This window comes from Scleropages formosus, unplaced genomic scaffold, assembly GCF_900964775.1.
Source record: "Scleropages formosus unplaced genomic scaffold, fSclFor1.1, whole genome shotgun sequence".
Classification (NCBI taxonomy): domain Eukaryota; kingdom Metazoa; phylum Chordata; class Actinopteri; order Osteoglossiformes; family Osteoglossidae; genus Scleropages; species Scleropages formosus.
In genome coordinates, this window is record NW_021641047.1 from 125,378 (window position 1) to 147,475 (window position 22,098).

Below are 22,098 nucleotides of genomic sequence, written 5' to 3' on the forward strand. Positions count from 1 at the left end.
AGAAATGCAAAAGAGTGAAGCAGTGAATAAATTTAATGTTGTCTCATGATCTGGAAGCTAGACATTGATTATATTTATGGATATATATGGTTGTAAAGGTTTTTCTGATTAGAAAAGAATAAATGCTGACTAATTTAAAAATGATGAATGAAAAATGCAAAATAATGACTCAAAGAAATTTGATTAGAATGTCTGTGAAAGCTAGAGATTGATTATATTTAATGATATATGGTTGTAACGTTTTTTCTGATTAGAAAATAATAAAATGCTGATTAATTTAGAAATGATTCAAAAAGAAGTCGATGAAAAAGCAGCTTCTAAAGCATTAGCGTTGTCACGGTGTTTCCCCGGAGCGGGTGTGCCGGAACCAAGTGCGGAGCACAGGAAGGCTGTTCAAGGGGCAATCCAGAAGACATGGTCGAAGAGACAGGCAAGAGAAACCGATGTGCGAACGTAGTCCGAAGAGAGAATCCGAGAAACATAATCCAGAAGACAGGCAAGGAGTCGTGGCAAACCAGGAAGTCGAGTACGAGGAGCAGGACAAGTAGCGAGGCTGAACGAGGTTCCACAGCTTCCTATGGTCTGGGCTGCCCTTTTATGTGCCCGGACCCTGATCGGCTCCCAGTGTTGCTTGTTACCGAGTTGGCGGGCGTGACAAGCGTGCACATGCTGCCTTGATCTCATTGAGGATCTTCTCCTTGTTGTTCTTCACATTCCCACTGGACACCAGCAGCAGGTCCTCAATCATTTCCTTGCTGTATGGATCCTGAAAAGTTTTGTACCTCTTCCTCCACTCCTCAATCTTTTCTGAGAGGGACATGGAAAAAAACTATTAGAATATCAGAAGAAAGAAGAAACTTGAAAGCAGTATTTCATCGGAACCTGGATATCAATTGGCTCTGAAGATAACGTTTCTCCTCTTTTACTCTACATGTATTAATATAAGAGAGTCCTGTTTTAAAAGAAATATTTGAACAGCCGGACTGGCGTCCCGTCCTGGGTGTGTCCCCTCTCCCTCTGGCCTTATGCCCTGTGTTGCCGGGTAGGCTCCGGTTCCCTGCGACCCCGCATGGGACAAGTGGTTCTGAAAATGTGTGTGTGTATTTGAACAGCCATAAGGGAATATGGTAAATACACATTTTCCATCATTAAAGCATTGTTTTTAAAATCTTTGGGAGGGGATGGTACAGGATTGGATGGGCGGTATATGACCCAACCTTCACAGTTGACAGTGTTGAAGAGCGGAATGTAGATGACGATGGGTGCTTTTGTTTCATCTTTGAACACATAGAAGTCTTTAGGGTTCTTTTCCTCTCCTGGTTCTATGACCACGGAGGGGAATGGTATTCCAGCCTCTTTACAGTAATCTGCAGCTTTCTTCACTGTCTGGAGAGATCATAGTAGTGACATTGTTACATGTAATTCAAATGAGACATCACAGTATCTACCAGAATGTGAAACCACAATGTCGATGTACTGAAAGAAATTTAGCAGTATTAAAATATTGACTCTGTTCTTACCAGGAAGGGATCACCACTGCTGAAGTCAAAGGAAAGAATGAGGTCCACCTTCCTCTCCGGCCGTAAGGCAGCCACATACGGAGAGTTCAACAGGATTCCTGCATCCTCAAAATATTGCTTTTCATCTGACAGTAGAGGGGGTGGGATGCCTGCTGGACACAGAGCAGAGCCAGTGATGCTTTACTGCTGTATCAGGCCACATCCGTTAGTGAAGGTAAAGATATTGTAACAACCTGCATTACTGGTTTAATATAAATAGTTGCATTATGGGAAATAATGTTAAGTGTGTGTGTAAAACCACTGGGGGCACTTACGGAGAAAATAGTGGGGTGGCTGTGTTTGTGAATGTGCTGAAAAAGAGTCTGAGGGCGCTAAGCAGGCCAGGAAGGCTGGCTGTAAGCGCAGGTCTTGGAGAAAACAGGATCTTCGGGCCGAGAGCATCATTTCTGTTGTGTTGGTGTTTGAATATATCCTTTGTCATGAACGCTGCCTCCGCATCCTTCTTCACCCCATCTAAACTCATGGTGCTGCGCGCCACATTTGTGACAGAGTGGGATGCGGATGGGGCAGGACGTTGAGAGACTGGATCAATGAGCAGCTGAACACCAAACACGAGGAAGGGGAGAACAGTGTGCGGCGGAGGAAGCGCCTACAACGGTGGAGGCTGAGGCGGACGAGCTGTGGCGGAGCACGGGTGTCCACTGTCCAGGGGGACGCCGGGGAAGCGCACACTAGGGCGAGGACAGTGGAGAAGAGCTGCGAGGTGCCTCTGAAGACGGGCGAGCAGGTCGAGTGGGGTCTCCCTGCGCCCAGAGAAGGAGCGGCAGGAAGAGGCAGCGAACCGCCGTCGACCGCGGAGGCGGAGGAAAGTCGCCCTGCGGAGAGCGCCGCTTTCCCGAGCAGGGCGGACGCCGTGTTGGACGACGCGGAGCAGTGTGTGCCTCGTCTGTGGACGGGCAGAGCTCCGTGTCGGAGGTGAGCGAAACCGCCGACGCTAATTCTCCCGCGGAACGTGAGCCCGTCGCTTTCGGGGAGAAAGCCGCGCCCACCCTCTGCCTGAAGCCCCGGCGAGTGTTGCGAAAGAGCGGCGTGGCGGAACAAGCGCCGCAAAAAGAGAAGGGCTGCGCAGTAAGAAGCGGCCGATTTTATCAATTTATGTCTTATGAGCGTCGCGGCGGGCTCGGCGTGCGGCGAATCGGCAGAGGCGAGAGCGGCAAGCAGAGGGGGGCTTCGCCGGCCGGTCCTTCGCCGAAAGACGGCCAAGCTACGAGGCGAACAACGAGGTGACAGAGAGCGCGAAAGAGGGGCTCGCCCCCGACGACGGAGCGGGGAGCGACTGCCGAGAGCCGGCGCGAAGGTCCCAGAAGAGCCGGTCAGCCACGGGGAGCGCAAGGCGGTCGGCGAAAGCCACGTCGTGGGCGCCGCCATGTCTGGTATGTGTCACGTGGGAGAGAAGGAGCCGTACTGGTACCGAGGCCTGGCGGTCAGGGAACGAGGTTGGCCGCCTCGACCCCCGAGCGCGCCGCCATGGGGGGCTTCTGCAAGTTTCCCCGCCCCAACCACCAGCGGTGAGCGTCTGGGACCTGCACTCCCGACCGGATGTGCGTGAGAACAGCGCTGGACGTTGGGATACTTGTGGGGCAGGCGCTATTCTTTTTGACGGGGGGGCTGTGTAACGACCCGCATTACTGGTTTAATGTAAATAGTTGCATTATGGGAAATAATATTAAATGTGTGTGTAACCACTGGGGGCACTTATGCAGAAAATAATGGGGTGGCTGTGTTTGTCAGTGTGTTGAAAAAGAGGCTGGGGATGCTGGGAAGGCTGGCTGTAAGCGTAGATCTTGGAGGAAACGGGGTCCTTGGACCAAGAGCATCATTTTTCTCGTGCCGGTGTTCGAATAAATCGTTTGTTATGAATGCTGCCTCCATGTCCTTCTTTGCCCCATCCAAACCCACAATGCTGCGTGTCACAATGTTTTGTCCTCAGGTTGTGGCTCCAGCTCAGTGGTTAGAGAGTTTGGAGAAAAACAGAGAGCAACAGGCACCAAGAGATGAGAACCACACTTGCCTTTTGCTGGGTACTTGTACAGGAAGTTGAATTTGGTGCCCCAGGTCCAGTTATAAAGAGCTATTATGGTCTTCCGCAGTATTTCTGAAGCTGTGTTAAAAAGAGAAAACAGAAATCAGTTTGCATATTGCTGATGTTTTTCTCCAAAGCAACGTACACTGTTTTGCCCCCTGCAACTATTTACCCATTTAAACAGTTGTACATTTTTACTGGAGTAATTTATGGTAAGTACCTTCCTCAAGATACTTTAGCTGGAGGAAGATACCAACCTGTGGGTCCAAAGGCAGGAGCTCTAAGAACTACACTACCAGCTTCAAAACCCTCATACACGCATTTGAACATAAAATTATATTATAGAAATGCAACTTTCTAAACAGCTTACTGTAAACATGGTATAACTTCTGATGGGAAACTACTTACTTCCTTCCAAAGGACCAAACAATCCCTTGAGGGCCTTGCAGATTTCAATGGAAAGATGTGCAACATGTTTCTGTCTCTCCTCTGCATTCAAGTTCAGCCACTCATTTTTTTGCAGAACACAAACTCTTGGATAGTTTGTGTTGCTTCCTGCAAAAACAAAATGGAATTCATTTAGACACATTCATTTAATCATTTTCAAACTATTTTCCATGTTTCAAAACAGCTATTAATAATCAATTAAATTATAAATCTAATAAATAATATACTGTATTTCATGTATTATGTTTGATATGATAAACAAAAATGCTGTAGGCAAGATTATGTAAAATAATTATATATATAAAACAAAATGTCGCATTTGTTCTGCATTGACTGAACTGGTGTCGGTCACAGTTTTAGTATTAAACAGAACACTTAGTACCTTGTTGTAATTTTATCATTTTTTGCAGCAGAGCGACGCTTTCATCGTTATTTTCATAAGAATCGCGTAGCTGCACAAGACACTCCAGCACTTGGTATGCAGGGTCCTCACTGAGAGCTTTAAAAAACCGAAAAAAGATGTTACAGAAATATCCACTGTTCGACCTGAATGTGAGATAAAAACAAGATATTGAAAAAACACAGCAGCTCACCAAGTATTCCTGAATTTTCAGACTCATTCGCTAAGCTGCAGAACCCAAACAGCCCTGAAAAGTCGGAGGGACTTAATTAAATGTAGCCTTCGGCCATACATAAAAGGTTTTAATTTGCATGATTATGAAATTATAAAAGAAATTAAAAAAGGCGCAGAATCAAAAAGCAAAAAAATTGGCAGTTAAAAATGTGAGGTCAAATAAATGTTTTGCTTACTGTGAATCCAGTCCCAAATCCACTGTAATATTTCCGTTATGTTTTCCTTCCCATCTCCAAGAGCACTGGCACAGAGTCCTGCAGAGACATGACTGAGGTTTTCTTACCCACTCCGGTGTCTCTGGAACAGTTCAATTATTAAAACAAGAAGCACAAAGAGCACCTTGCAGGTACAACATGTCTTCCTCTTTGACAACCTTTTTGAGCTCTCCTTCCTCAAACTGGCTGCCGAAGAGGGATGTGATCACATAGGCCCCCACATGGGAATAACCAGCTTCATAAGGACTGATCTCAAACCAACAGGCTGTAACACAGGGACGGACTCATTTTAAACCTCTACAAACTGTTACTTTCTTAAAAAAGACAAATCATACCAAAAAGTACATTTAAGAAAGATTTCTGGTAGAGAAAGTATTGAAGAAATTTGAGCTGCTGCATTTAGACCCAAAGGTTGTGTGTTTGAATCCCACCTCCAGCTCTAGTGTCCTTGCGGAAGTTAATTACCCTAAAATTGCTAAGCTGCATAAACTGCTGAAAGTAGATTAACACTGCTTTTGAAAAAAGCCTCATTCAAAACTCAAACAAAAATATATTTTGGATTCCTTCCTCTCCTGATCTCCCACGTGCCAGATAAATCTCAGTAATTTTTCAATTATTATTATTATTAAGTATTATTTTTTTGTTTAATGATTTAAAAACTCTATATGTATCATATACTGGTTTGTAGGGGCTGCGGTGGTGCAGCAGGTTTGGTCTATGCCCGTTCTCTTGTGGGTCTGGGGTTTGAGTCTTGCTCCGGGTTCCTTGTGGTGGACTGGTGTCCTGTCCTGGGTGTGTCCCCTCCCCCTCCAGCCTTGTGCTCTGTGTTGCTGGGGTGGGATCTAGCTTGCTGCCACCCCATTTGGGACAAGCAATTTCTGTGTGTGTGTACTGGTTTATTTGGTGATTTGGTAAATTGTACTCAAGAATCATGTGTTTGCATCCAAATTTCTCTTTCTGTTGATGTGATGTACTTTTTGTATTCTTCTCAGAAATGTATTTCTCTCTGGATGATAGCATCTGGTAAATGTACATGTAAATATGTCACTTTTATGTAATTTTATTGAAAAAAGTCTTTTAGGGGAATAAAAGCTGCCCTGTATGTCCCATATTCATGACATGTCAAGGGAATTACACACACACTGTCTGAAACCACCCATCCTAAGCAGGGTCACAGTGAGCCAGAGCATAACACAGCAACACAGAGGGTAGGAGACACACCCAAGAGAGGACACCAGACTGTTACAAGGCACCCCAAGCAGGAGTTAAACCCCAGACCCACCGGAGAGTAAACCGTGGCCAAACCCACTGCACCATCACACCCTCAAGGGAGTTACTAGTGGGCAAAAAAGAGAAATGAGAGACTTTGCCAATGTTGTGTTCTGCCTTCTCCTTTATCAGCCAGGATTGTCTAGTTTGTCTGCTGTACTGACAGGCAAACAGTGGCTTCCTTTTACTTGAATAAAAATGGAAAAATTATTAGCTGAGAGCACTACAGGAAGAGGAGGGATTAGAACCTGCAACTCCAAAGCCTCTAACCAAACATTCAAACCAATGCACCCTGCTGTCCATTTACAGTTTCAATAGGTTGAGTACTATATAGAAATTTTTTTTTAAAATTGACTTATCTTCTCATTAATGCAAAGGTACAAATATTTTTCATAAAACTGCACATAATGATCTACAAAATACTTGTGTAGAATCAAACCATTTAGTGAACATGCTTCTCAATCGAGACTAGTTGATTAAAAGATCAGATGATATACTGTAAATACAAGTAAACATGGTGAACAGGGAGGACCAGGAGTGAGAACAAAATGTACTGTACATACATAATGTCTGATGGTCTTCATACAGTCCCTTGTCGATGGCTGTGTAGATGGGATATGGGTTGGTTGGGCCTCTGTCTTGCTGTTCTGAGAGATGGTGTCTATCTATCTATAGGGATTAAAAATGATGCAACAAAATATCACACAGCTGATGCAATTTTCTAATACATCTTAAAATTAAATAGTTCAAATAATTAAATACATGTTAAAATTAATTTAATGCAAATGTGTGGAGTCCTGACACCTAACAATTACACATCCCTCATTGTGTGTTTTTCTTTCATCACTGACCTCTTTTATGATGTTGTAAACAACAGTTGCAGCCCAAAAATCTGTCAGTGAGTAATTCTCATCTTTCACAGCTTCACTTAGCCACTCCAGCATGTCTGATATATTGAATTTTCCATTTGAAAGTCTGTCCACAATTTTTTTCTTGTCAGCAGCTACATTTATAGACCATTTGGGGTCCTCATACAGTGATGCCATGCACCTGAAAATGATAATTCACAAATCAAATCTTCTGTTTGTAAAGTTCAAGAGAATGACTATGAAGTGATGCAGAGAATTGTGCACATACAGTAACTGTAGTAAATAAGTACAGCAGCAGTAGGAGATCATGAACATGCTTTGGCAGACCTACTCTATGAGGGATGGGAAGATTCTCTGGGTACTCTGGTTTCCTCCCTCAGTCCAAAGTCATGCAACTGAGGTGAGTTGGTGTGTTTGACTGTGGGCATGTGTGGCTACCCTGTGATGGACTGGTGTCCTATTGCTAATGTTTATTCATTTTCATTTATTTGTTACTGAATGTGTAATGAGGTGTACATATTCCCCGTTTACCAGGTGGACCCTGACACTCCACAAAAATAGGTGATGCTGTCCAGCAGTTTCTCCTCTCCCATCTGAGCCAAAGAGCCCAGCAGTCCCACCATGGCCCTTTCACCTCCTCCTGAGCCCAGGACAGCAATGACAGGGACATGTTCCTGCAGGAGTGAGTGTGGGACAAGAAGAAAAGTCAAAACTGGCACTTTGGCCTACATGTTTTGAAGTCTTTCTCCAAAAAATCTATATAAAACATCTGCTTTAGGTCGTCAACTCAAGACAAAGAGGTTGAAAGGCTCAGGTTTGCATGGAGGACATACCTGTCTATATTTAATTCCATTGTCCTTCAGACATTTTTCCACCACTGCTTGTCTCCCTGTAACATACTCCTCCTCTTTTAGATTAAGGGATTTAGGCACACGCACATACCTCCGAAAAGGGAAACTAAAATAGCAAACAACAGATTTTCTCATTAGTATAATTTTATCAGTCTGTTGGGCAGTTTCATCACATCTAAATTCACACTGACACAAAGACAAGCTATTTTTAATGTACTGAATATGAATTGGCCTCATCACTTCAGTGTTGTATTATTCTATGTATCAATCACTAGTTACTTTTGAAATCATAAACATGAAAATATACAGTATTTAAGGGCTACCTTTGCACTGATGTAGCGTCCCTGCTCCTGTCCGTCATCTGTAATTATAACAAGAAAGTCAAAGTACAACCACGAAAACAACCTTGCCATTTATTTTCTGATTTTATAATTATTCAGCTCAATTCAGTTCAATTCAATTTATTTTTATAGAGTGCTCTTCTCACGCAGTGACACAGAGCTCTTTAACACAGCCATAAGGCAAAAAAAAACAGATACAGACAAAGAAGACAGTCGACTACAGTCGACTAGTGATCCAGTCGATTAATAATATGAGACTCTAGATGTATCTACAACAAGAGGTTAAACATTTTTATTTTTGCATGGCTCTTATCTGTATTAAAATGAATCCTTAATATTAAATAAACTTAAGCCAAATTTCTGTATCTTATGTAAGAAAAATGTATTCCACTTCTTACTTTGAGTACTATTCTGAAAGTCTGGACTTGCTTGATTCTTAATTGAGATTTTCAACTGAGAATCCATGAAAGCAGTATAATTTTGTCCAAGTTGTTTTAATTTACGTCTAGATAATTTACCATGTATTTCTGTTCGAGTCCATATATTAATATCTGTTCTAAAAGTATTAAACTCAAGAAACACCAAATTTTCTGAAAAATAGTGATGGTGAGAAGTGGCTAAAATATTAAGAAATATTCTTCTGCATATATATATACGTATGTTCAAAATCAGTGCTATAAAAAATAATGAGAATTGCAGAGGCAAAAAAATATTGCTGGCATTCAGTCAGTTTTATATTTTTATAATGCAATGGAACTATTGTTATATTTATATTATATTTTATAATTATATTTTATAAGTAATGGAAGAGAGCAGAAATAGTTCACAATAGACAGAATTTGTGCACCTCGAAAATGCAAATACATACGGACAAGTACACACACACACACACACCTTCTGAACCGCTTGTCCCATACGGGGGTCGCAGGGAACCGGAGCCTAACCCGACAATTCAGGGCGTAAGGCTGGAGGGGGAGGGGACACACCCAGGACGGGACACCAATGCATCACAAGGCACCCAAAGCAGGACTCGAACCCCAGACCCACTAGAGAGCAGGACCTGGTCCAACCCACTGCACCACCGTACCCCCATTACAGACGAGTAATTTTATTTAAAATTACAAATTATATGTTTAAGATATTTAATAATAATCATACTTGTAATCAAACAAATAACTTGTTAATTTTATAAGTTATAGAAGGATTGCAATTTACCGTGCAAATGAGCTGCTGAATGTCCTTGAATGTTGTTGTGTGGAAAAACGTACTAACAGAGTTTCATACCATGGTAAGAGCGCGCCAAAACTATAAAATGAACTCTGTGGAAATTGTGTCCTTTAAACCAAAGATGCCTCAATATTTGGTAGTTTAGACAATAATACAGTCATTTAAATGAAATTTTGACATTTCACAATTACAATACAAGAAGTAACTTGTGCAGTTAAATGTTAACATTGAGCAAATATCTTAATATTAAAATATGTAACAATTTTCATCTTACCTTCTATCCTTACTGTTTGCTTCTGTCTGTCCTGTTTTTAATTGGATCGAAGCTGAGTTCTCTGAGTAGATGAACAACAGCTGAACTTCAGTGGGAGTATATATACTGTATGTACCCTCAACTATCGCCCAACCATGAATGTCAACACTCACGTTCCCTTGTCAGATTGAAAGAAAGTTCCATGGAACAAACATGTACAATCAAGGGTCTCGTCATCAGTCAAATGAGTCATTTCTTCATAGAAAGGTTATCGAAAAAATTTGCATGATTAGACGAACTGTTAAGATGACAGACTTACTTCTTTTTTAAGGTCCAGAAATGTCCCAAAAACAATTGAAAATGTTTTTTGAAAAGACCAGTATAAAATACTGTATCTGATGACATATTATCGAGGTCATCTCATAGGAGATCTAAAAGAAATTGCAGTAATATAATCATATACAGTTGTCTTTCTATTTATTAGCTGAACCACAAAACTGAATTTGAAGTGTTGTTAAAAGAGCTAGCTAAAATACATATACGCATACATACACATATAGCTAAAATACATTAAAATATACACTTTTTGGCCAATTGCTCCCTCAGCCCCTTGATCAGCAGAGTACATTAGACCATGGACAACTGACCTTGTTGACAGTTTTCAACCTCTCTTTAAAGTGACAATTTTACTTGAGAAATTGAGGTGAAGCAGAGAATCAGGGACACTACAGTGGTGGCAGTGGCAGGTGGGAGATAAAGGCAAATGTGACACTGCACTGTGTTTAGTTTCTGGTTACATAGTGGATAAAGCTGCTCTCTTTAAATGTGAAGGTCTTGGGTTTGAATCCTGCCTCCTGCTGTACTACCCTTCAGCAAGGTACTTACCCTAAACTGCTCCAGTCAAATTGCCCAGTTGTGTAAATGGGTAAATAATTGATTTAACGTTGGTTCAAGGTGGTTTAACATTGTAAGCTGCTTTGGAGAAAAGTATCAGCTCAATGAATAAATATATTTCTACTTCTGTGGTTGGAGATCCCCACATCTGGTCCAAGAGTAGGGTTGGACACCATTAAAGATTAAGCGATACGCTACAGTATCGGTACCAAAAAAATGCTATGTTTTTTTTTTGTGTTATTATTAATATATATTGTAACGACCCACGTTACTGGGGAGTGTCATGTTTGAGCGGGAAAAAATGTTCATTGTAAACAGTAGAGAATTGTGGATAAAATGTGAAATAGTTGTTCAACTGCTGTGGGGCCTCACGAGGAATATAAGGGGGTTGAGGGTCTGTTGGACAGTGTGGGAGAAGGAAAGCTTGAAAAGGGCTAAGCAGGTTGGGAAACCCGGTTTATGGTGCAGGTCCTTGAGGAAAAGGGGTCCTTGGACCAAGAGCATTTCCTTATGTTTGCGACGATCCCTCTTGCTGTGTGACAGTGATCCAATAAATGTTCGTAATGAACGGTGTCTGTGTGTCCTTCTTCGCCCCATTGGAACAGAGAGCGCTACAATATGCCATGTCCTGCACATTGAAATACTAACTACATATTGAAACACCCAGAAGAAGTAATATTTTATTTTTATTTTTTGTTACACTTGAGTTGAATCACTGTATAGCCTGCTAAAGAAAATACTCTCTGACAACACATTGCTTCCCGGTAACCAGAAAGACTTTGGCTCCAAAGCTGTGGATTGTTGACTTCCCTTCAAGTGTTTGATAAATCTTTGAAGGATTTTCTATTTTATTAAAGTGTGAGAGAGAGAAAGAGAGAATCATTTGTCATTTGCACAGTTGCACTGGGTATACTTGGCATTGAATTGCTTGTGACGAAGCTCAGATTCAGACATTGACAGTACAAGCATGTATTAGACAAGAATGAACACATATTTAGAAAAGAATGGTTGAGATGATGCTGCAATGTAGTCGATAAATGAAAATGAAAACAGTGGTGGACAAATGCACACACACACACACACACATCATCTGAACCGCTTGTCCCATACGGGCTCGCGGGGAGCCAGAGCCTAACCAAGGCTGGAAGGGGAGGGGATGCACCCAGGACGAGACGCCAGTCCGTTACAAAGCACCCCAAGCGGGACTCGAATCCCAGACCCACCGGAGAGCAGGACTCGGTCAAACCCGCTGCACCACCGCGCCCCCCTGGCAGACAAATGACATTGCAAAAATCATGTGCTAATAAGTAAGGTGAGCGCGGCGCGGTAGTGCAGTGGGTTGGACCGGGTCCTGCTCTCTGGTGGGTCTGGGGTTCAAGTCCCGCTTGGGGTGCCTTGCGGCGGACTGGCGTCCCGTCCTGGGTGTGTCCCCTCCCCCTCTGGCCTTACGCCCTGTGTTGCCGGGTAGGCTCCGGCTCCCCGCGACCCCGTATGGGACAAGCGGTTCAGAAATGTGAAATGTGCTAATAAGTAAGGTGAGCGGGGCGCGGTGGCGCAGCGGGTTTGGCCAGGTCCTGCTCCCTACTATATATTATATACTAAGACAAACATTTGACTAACTGATGTTAGACACAAACATTTATAAACCATTTGGGGTCCTCATACAGTGATGCCGTATACCTGAAAATTAAATTTAGCAAATCAAATGTGCCATTTATACAATAAAGTTCAACAGAAAGACTACGAAGTGATGCAGAGAATTGAGCACATAGAGTAATTATAGCAAATAAGTACAGTAACAGATGGAGTTTGTGAAAATGCTTTGACGGGTTTGCTCTGCAAGGGAGGCGAGGCGGGGAAGAGGGAGAAGGGGATAAATTTTCCAGATAAGGAGACAGGAAAAACAAATTAAAAACAACAAAACACCCTCTGTCTGCATCCCTGTCCCCTTAATTCCTGAGCACCATGAAAATAAACCAGCACTTCTGTTCCCTGACCTTTGTGCCCCCTGAGTCATCTTGCCACATACACATACACTGTCTGCACCACTTGTTCCATACAGGGGCCCAGTGAGCCAGAGTTTAACCCAGCAATACAGGGCATTAAGGGGACACACCCAGGATGAGACACCAGTCTGCCATAAGGCACCCCCAACAGAACTTGAACCCCAAACCCATGAAAGAGCAGGCAAAGGCAAAGGCCAACCCTACTGCACCACTACACCACCACACCCCTGAATGTAATAGCTCTACTGTTAAAAACCTTATTACAAAGAACATAATCACGTAAATGAGCACATTTTCTATTATGACAATTTACATTTTCACCACTTCTATCAGCACTTCCACAAGGACTAAGAAAATATCATTGGCAAAAAAAAAAACACTTGAGGATTGGAGTGGGTAGATTTAGTGAATGAGGGTGGTGTATGTGATGTAAATGACTAACAGTGCAAATAAAATGCTGACAAGCAGAGATTTCCATCACACGGCAAAGTGTGTTTTTGTGTTCCACCTAACTGTATTTTAATAGACTTCTTTGTTCAGTTTGTGTGATTAGTGATATGACCCTCCACGAAAGCTCTTTCTTGCTAAGTCTTCTGCAAATTCTTCACAAGAAGGAAAGAGTGATATCAACAATCTGTAATGATGGAATACAAAGGGTAAGTATTGTAAAACACTTCTAGATTGGGGGGTGTGGGGGGTGTGGCCAGTTTGGGCAGGGCCTCCTCTCTATTGGGTCTGGAGTTCAAGTCCTGCTTGGGGTGCCCTGCGACAGACTGGCATCCCACCCTGGGTGTGTCACCTCCCGTCCAGCCCCGTGCCCTGTATTGCTGGGCTAGGCTCCGGTTTGCTGCGACCTTGCTTGGGACAAGTGGTTACAAGAAAGACTTTCAGACTGCCCTTAAAGAAGGTAAAGAATGCCCTATCCAACTGTGGGCCAAAGACTATTTCAAACAAAATAAATCAGAAGTCAGTCAGTGAGTAATTCTCATCTTCCACAGCTACACTTAGCCATTTCAGCATGTCTGACACCCTGGAACTTCGATTTGAGAGTCTCTCCACAATTTGGTCCTTGTCAGCAGCTACGTTTACAGAGCATTTAGGGTCCTTACACAGTGATGCCATGCACCTGAAAATGATAATTAACAAATCAAATGTGCTGTTTGTAAAATAAAGTTAAATAGAAAAAGACTATGAAATGATGCAGAGAATTGTACACATACAGTAACTGTAGTAAATAAGTACAGCAGTACACCTCTCTCTCCTCGGTCCTCATTCTTCTTGATCTGTCTGCGGCATTCGACACAGTCAACCATCAGATTCTTCTCTCCACTCTTAACCGGCTTGGGAACAAAGGTGTGGCACTAAGATGGTTTGAGTCCTACCTATCTGACAGATCCTTTCAAGTGGTCTGGCAGGGCTCTCATTCTTCTACTCTGCCTCTCTCAACTGGTGTCCTGCAGGGCTCGGTATTGGGTCCTCTTCTTTTCTCAATCTATACCTCCTGCCTCGGTCCTGTCATAGCCTCCCATGAATTCAAATACCACTGCAGTGCTGATGACACTCAGCTCTTCCTCTCCTTTCCACCTGGTGCATCAGACATCTCCGCACGGATTGCCGCCTGCCTGTCGGACATCTCTTCGTGGATGTCTGATCACCACCTCCAACTCACCCTTTCCAAAACAGAGATTCTTTACCTCCCAGCTGTCCCGTCCTTGTGTCACGATCTATCGATCAAACTGGACAACTCACTCATTTTGCCTACATCCCTGGCTAAGAGTCTGGGAGTAGCGACTGATGCGAGTCTGTCTTTCTCTCTGCACATCAAAGCCACAACCCGGTCCTGCAGATACATCCTGCATAATATTCGTAGGATCCGTCCCTACCTCATTATTGACTCTGTCCAACTACTTGTCCAGGCCATGGTGACTTCCCGCCTGGACTACTGCAACTCTCTCCTGTGGGGCCTTCCTGCTAATGCCATTAAACCTCTGCAGCTTCTACAAAATGCTGCTGCGCGAGTCATGTTTGATCTGCCTAAGCGTTCCCACGTATCTCCTCTTCTCATTTCTCTGCACTGACTTCCTATAACTGCCCGAATCAAATTCAGGACCCTGGTTATTATCTACAAATGCATCAATAGAACTACTCTCAGCTATTTACAGGTTTTGATCAACCGCTACACCCCTGCTAGACCCCTTCGCTTGTCTACTTCTGCTCTCTTGGTGGTCCTGTTCACAAAAGGTAAAGCACGGAGGTTCTGGGTTCTGGCTCCGTTGTGGTGGAACGACCTTCCCCAGTCGCTCAGAACTGCAGAAACTCTGTCTGCATTCAAGAAGAACTCTGTCTAAAAACTCATCTTTTCCGGACCCATTTCACCCAAGACCTCTCCAGCTTATGTATGGTGTAAATGTTCATGCACTGTAACTTCATGAGCATCACCAGATAAAGCCTTTATTCAGCCACTACTCCAACATCGTTTTTGCTTGCTTGTGTTTGTAATTTCTAAAAACAAAAAATTGGTAGGAGGGTATCAGGTTTTGTGTATCCTGTGTTTTTATGCACCTACTCGAACGATGAACCTCGGTGCAGCAAGTGGTAGGTATCAAACTGGGTTTACTTGAGTCACATGTCTGCAGCTATGTCTCTTTCTCTTAATATAATGCGGAAATTGTACTTTCCTGAGTTGTACGTCCCTTTGGACAAAAGCGTCTGCTAAATGAATAAATGTGAATGTAAATATAGAATCTGTGCAACAAGAACATGGAAATGCATACAGACAAATAATTGGTTTTATTAATAGCAGAAGTGATTCTATATGCAGTATATCTAATAATTATTATGTATGTAATAAAGCAAATTACTTGTTAGTTTTACAGATTGTACAAGGATTTCAATTTACCATGCAAGTAGCTGCTGAATGTCTTGAATGTGGGGGGTGCGGTGGCGCAGTGGGTTGGACCACAGGCCTGCTCTCCGGTGGGTCTGGGGTTCGAGTCCCGCTTGGGGTGCCTTGCGACGGACTGGCATCCCGTCCTGGGTGTGTCCCCTTCCCCCTCCGGCCTTACGCCCTGAGTTGCCGGGTAGGCTCCGGTTCCCCGTGACCCTGTAAGGGACAAGCGGTTCTGAAAATGTGTGTGTGTGTGTGTGTGTGTGTGTGTGTGTGTGTGTCTTGAATGTGTTCAAGAAAAGCTGTAGTGTGGAAAAACCTGCTAGCCCTCTTTTATAGTCAGGTAAGTTATAACCCCCCATAAAATATAAAATGAATTCTGTGGAAGTGAAGTGTCCTTCAGACAGAAGTGAAACTGATTACGAAAAAGTAATATCGGTTTTTGTCTGAACTATGAATAACCTATCTGAATAAAGACCAATAATGTCACACCCCACAGCAACTGAACTTGTCACTAATACCTCAGCATCCCGCTCTTTCTTACATATTCTCTTTGTTCATTATCTCACACCTGTGTAGTGTACAGGGGTGCGGTGGCACAGCAGGTTTGGCCAAGGCCTACTCACCGATGGGGCGGGGGTTCGAGCCCTGCTTGGGGTCCCTTGTGTCAGGCTGGCATCCCATCCAGGGTGTTTATCCTCCCCCTCCAGCCTTACGCCCTGTGTTGCTTGGTAGGCTCCGGTTCCCCACGACCCCATATAGGACAAGCAGTTCAGAAAGTGTGTGTGTGTGTGTGTGTAATCAGGTGTACATATTCTCCATTTACCAAGTGGATCCTGACACTCCACACAAATAGGTGATGCTGTCCAGCAGTTTCTCCTCTCCCATCTGAGCCAAAGAGCCCAGCAGTCCCACCATGGCCCTTTCACCTCCTCCTGAGCCCAGGACAGCAATGACAGGGACATGTTTCTGTGGGAGGGAGTGTGGAACAAGAAGAAAAGTCAAGACTGAGCGGTGGACCAAATATAAATTTTTTGTTGACTTTCTTGTGTCCTTCTTAAGTCAGTAAATGAAGGACACTGAGGTCACAGTCTTTATTTAAATGCAGCAGTACAGTTCCGGTAGAGATCAATCTTATTCATGATCGGCACCCTCAACACAAAGAGGGTGAAAGGCTCAGGTTTGCATGGAGTACATACCTGTTTATATTTAATTCCATTGTCTTTCAGACATTTTTCCACCACCGCTTGTCTCTCTTTAATGTATTGCTCCTCCTTCCGATTGAGGGATTTAGACACACGCACATACTTGCTAAAAGAGGAAGGAAAATGGCAAACAGCAGCTTTTCTCATTAGTATAATTTCATCAGTCTATTGGGCAGCTTTATCACATCTAAATTCACACTGACACAAAGACAAGCTATTTTTAATGTACTGAATATGAATTGGCCTCATCACTTCGGTGTTGTGTTATTCTATCTATTAATCACTAATTAATTTTGAAATCATAAACATGAAAATATATAATATTTAAGGGCTACCTTTGCACTGATGCAGCATCCCTGCTCCTGTCAGTCATCTGTAATTATAACAAGAAAGTCAACGTGCAACCATGAAAATGACCTTACCATTTATTTTCTGACTTTATAATTATCCAATCAATTGATTAATATGAGACTATATATGTATCTACAACAAGAGGTTAAACATTTTTATTTTTGCATGGCTCTTATCTGTATCAAAATTAATTCTAAATTTTAAATAAACTTAAGCCAAATTTCTGTATCTTATTTAAGAAAAATGTATTCCACTTCTTACTTTGAATACTATTTTGAGTATCTGGTCTTGCTTTAGGCCTAACTGAAATTTTCAGCTGAGAATCCATGAAGGCGGTATAATTTTATCCAAGTTGTTTTAATTTGTGCCTAGATAAATTACCTTGTATTTCAATTCGACTCCATATATTCATTTCTGTTCTAAAAGTATAAAGCAATGGTAAGGGAGAGAAGTGGCTAAAATATTAATAAATATTCTTCTGCATATATATATATATATATATATATATATATATATATATACGTATGTTCAAAATCAGTGCTGTAAAAAATAATGAGAATTGCAGAGGCAAAAAAATATTGCTGGCATTCAGTCAGTTTTTTATTTTTATAATGCAATGGAATTATTGTTATATTTATATTATATTTAATTATATTTTATAAGGGGGGTGCAGTGGCACAGTGGGTTTGGCAAGGGCCTACTCTCCAATCAGTTTGGGGTTTAAGTCCCACTTGGGGTGCCTTGTGACAGACTGGTGTCCCATCCTGGGTGTGTCCCCTCCCTCTCCAGCCTTGCACCCTGTGTTGCTGGGTGAGACTCCGGCTCGCCACCACCCCACTTGGGACAAGTGGCTTTAGACTGTGTGTGTGTTTATGTATCTGTGTATATATTTTATAAGTAATAGAAGAGAGCAGAAATAGTTCACAAGAGACAGAATTTGTACACCACAAAAATGCAAATACATACAGATGAGTAATTTTATTTAAAATTGCAAATTATGTCCTTGAATGTTTCTGTGTACGAGCACTGTTTCATACCATGGTAAGTTGCATGCGCGCCAAAACTATAAAATTAATTCTGTTGAAATTCTGTCCTTGAAAGCAAAGATGCCTCAATATTTGGTAGTTTAGACAAAAATACAGTCATTTCAATGAACTTTTGACATTTGACAATTACAATACAAGAAGCAAACTTCTACAATTAAATCTTAACATTAACCAGATATCTTAATGTTAAAATATGTAACAATTTTCATCTTACCTTCTGTTCTTACCGTTAGCTTCTGTCTGTCGTGTTTTTAATTGGATCGAAGCTGAGTTCTCTGAGTAGATGAACAACAGGTGAACTTCAGTGGGAGTATATATACTGTATGTACCCTCAACTATCGCCCAACCATGAATGTCAACACTCACGTTCCCTTGTCAGATTGAAATAAAGTTCCATGGAACAGATATGTACAATCAAGGGTCCCGTCATCAGCCAAATGAGTCATTTCTTCATAGGAAGGTTATCGAAAAATTTGCATGATTAGATGAACTGTTAAGATGACAGACTTCTTCCAGTATAAAATACTGTATCTGATGACATATTATCGAGGTCATCTCATAGGAGATCTAAAAGAAATTGCAGTAATATAATCATATATAGTTGTCTTTCTATTTATTAGCTGAACCACAAAACTGAATTTGAAGTGTTGTTAAAAGAGCTAGCTAAAATACATATACGCATACATACACATATAGCTAAAATACATTAAAATATACACTTTTTGGCCAATTGCTCCCTCAGCCCCTTGATCAGCAGTGTACATTAGACCATGGACAACTGACCTTGTTGACAGTTTTCAACCTCTCTTTAAAGTGACAATTTTACTTGAGAAATTGAGGTGAAGCAGAGAATCAGGGACACTACAGTGGTGGCAGTGGCAGGTGGGAGATAAAGGCAAATGTGACACTGCACTGTGTTTAGTTTCTGGTTACATAGTGGATAAAGCTGCTCTCTTTAAATGTGAAGGTCTTGGGTTTGAATCCCGCCTCCTGCTGTACTACCCTTCAGCAAGGTACTTACCCTAAACTGCTCCAGTCAAATTGCCCAGTTGTGTAAATGGGTAAATAATTGATTTAACGTTGGTTCAAGGTGGTTTAACATTGTAAGCTGCTTTGGAGAAAAGTATCAGCTCAATGAATAAATATATTTCTACTTCTGTGGTTAGAGATCCCCACATCTGGTCCAAGAGTAGGGTTGGACACCATTAAAGATTAAGCGATACGCTACAGTATCGGTACCAACAAAATACTATTATTATTATTATTAATATATATTGTAACGACCCACGTTACTGGGGAGTGTCATGTTTGAGCGGGAAAAAATGTTCATTGTAAACAGTAGAGAATTGTGGATAAAATGTGAAGAACGAACACATATTTAGACAAGAATGGTTGAGATGATGCTGCAATGTAGTCGATAAATGAAAATGAAAACAGTGGTGGACAAATGCACACACACACACACACACACACACACACATCATCTGAACCGCTTGTCCCATACGGGCTCGCGGGGAGCCAGAGCCTAACCAAGGCTGGAAGGGGAGGGGATGCACCCAGGACGGGACGCCAGTCCGTCACAAGGCACCCCAAGCGGGACTCGAATCCCAGACCCACCGGAGAGCAGGACTCGATCCAACCCGCTGCACCACCGCGCCCCCCTGACGGACAAATGACATTGTAAAAATCATGTGCTAATAAGTAAGGTGAGCGGGGCGCGGTGGCGCAGCGGGTTTGGCCAGGTCCTGCTCCCTACTATATATTATATACTAAGACAAACATTTGACTAACTGATGTTAGACACAAACATTTATAAACCATTTGGGGTCCTCATACAGTGATGCCGTATACCTGAAAATTAAATTTAGCAAATCAAATGTGCCATTTATACAATAAAGTTCAACAGAAAGACTACGAAGTGATGCAGAGAATTGAGCACATAGAGTAATTATAGCAAATAAGTACAGTAACAGATGGAGTTTGTGAAAATGCTTTGACGGGTTTGCTCTGCAAGGGAGGCGAGGCGGGGAAGAGGGAGAAGGGGATAAATTTTCCAGATAAGGAGACAGGAAAAACAAATTAAAAACAACAAAACACCCTCTGTCTGCATCCCTGTCCCCTTAATTCCTGAGCACCATGAAAATAAACCAGCACTTCTGTTCCCTGACCTTTGTGCCCCCTGAGTCATCTTGCCACATACACACACACACACACACTGTCTGAAACCACTTGTTCCATACAGGGGCACAGTGAGCCAGAGCCTAACCCAGCAATACAGGGCATTAAGGGGACACACCCAGGATGAGACACCAGTCTGCCATAAGGCACCCCAAGCAGAACTTGAACCCCAAACCCACTAGAGAGCAGGCAAAGGTCAAACCCACTGCACCACTGTATCCACCTATTGCAATAGCTCTACTGTTCGAAACCTTATTACATAGAACATAATCACGTAAATGAGCACATTTTCTATTATGACAACTTACATTTTCACCACTTCTATCAGCACTTCCACAAGGACTAAGAAAATATCATTGGCAAAAAAAAAAAAAACACTTGAGGATTGGAGTGGGTAGATTTAGTGAATGAGGGTGGTGTATGTGATGTAAATGACTAACAGTGCAAATAAAATGCTGACAAGCAGAGATTTCCATCACACGGCAAAGTGTGTTTTTGTGTTCCACCTAACTGTATTTTAATAGACTTCTTTGTTCAGTTTGTGTGATTAGTGATATGACCCTCCACAAAAGCTCTTTCTTGCTAAGTCTTCTGCAAATTCTTCACAAGAAGGAAAGAGTGATATCAACAATCTGTAATGATGGAATACAAAGGGTAAGTATTGTAAAACACTTCTAGATTGGGGGGTGTGGGGGGTGTGGCCAGTTTGGGCAGGGCCTCCTCTCTATTGGGTCTGGAGTTCAAGTCCTGCTTGGGGTGCCCTGTGACAGACTGGCATCCCACCCGTGGGTGTGTCACCTCCCGTCCGGCCCCGTGCCCTGTATTGCTGGGCTAGGCTCCGGTTTGCTGTGACCTTGCTTGGGACAAGTGGTTACAAGAAAGACTTTCAGACTGCCCTTAAAGAAGGTAAAGAATGCCCTATCCAACTGTGGGCCAAAGACTATTTCAAACAAAATAAATCAGAAGTCAGTCAGTGAGTAATTCTCATCTTCCACAGCTACACTTAGCCATTTCAGCATGTCTGACACCCTGGAACTTCGATTTGAGAGTCACTCCACAATTTGGTCCTTGTCAGCAGCTACGTTTACAGACCATTTGGGGTCCTTACACAGTGATGCCATGCACCTGAAAATGATAATTAACAAATCAAATGTGCTGTTTGTAAAATAAAGTTAAATAGAAAAAGACTATGAAATGATGCAGAGAACTGTACACATACAGTAACTGTAGTAAATAAGTACAGCAGTACACCTCTCTCTCCTCGGTCCTCATTCTTCTTGATCTGTCTGCGGCATTCGACACAGTCAACCATCAGATTCTTCTCTCCACTCTTAACCGGCTTGGGAACAAAGGTGTGGCACTAAGATGGTTTGAGTCCTACCTACCTGACAGAAATTTTATACTGTTAAAAATGTACAATTGCAAATGACCTTGGACAAAGGCCATAACTGTAAACCAAGTGCGATGTAATGGAACTGAAAAAGGTACACCATACAATAGTACTATGTTTGTATATATGTGTGTGTGGGTGTCTGTGTGTGTGTGTTTAAAAAAAATGACAGATTTACACATTTCACTCTTCCACTGCACCTGGTTGTTCTTTCAGATGATCCAGTAGCAGAGAGCAGCCGTGATCATCATCATCATCATCATCATATTTGTCATACAACTGGATAAGATGACTCAGTATCTGATGTAAGAGGATCTTCATGGGGAGTTCATGAAAAAAAGGAGTGACAGTTATAGAGAGAGAGCTACTCAGGACTGGGATGAATGTGGAAGGCACTGAGTGATAACAGCTCACCCACATTCGCAGCACTCT

At 42.4% G+C, this 22,098-nt stretch overlaps 1 protein-coding gene across 1 annotated transcript; it reads right to left on the reverse strand.

The window, feature by feature from the left end:
- Positions 1-200: 200 nt before the first annotated feature.
- LOC114909784 (cytosolic phospholipase A2 gamma-like) lies at positions 201-16,848 on the reverse strand. The gene is made up of 11 exons (XM_029249583.1): positions 16,696-16,848; positions 16,323-16,465; positions 7,020-7,218; positions 6,732-6,837; positions 5,024-5,164; positions 4,012-4,158; positions 3,588-3,681; positions 1,835-1,992; positions 1,521-1,672; positions 1,218-1,386; positions 201-807 (listed from the first exon to the last, which is right to left on the reverse strand). Exons 1-11 carry the CDS (start codon positions 16,846-16,848, stop codon positions 635-637), a joined length of 1,635 nt encoding a protein of 544 aa, XP_029105416.1. The 3' UTR covers positions 201-634.
- Positions 16,849-22,098: the final 5,250 nt, after the last annotated feature.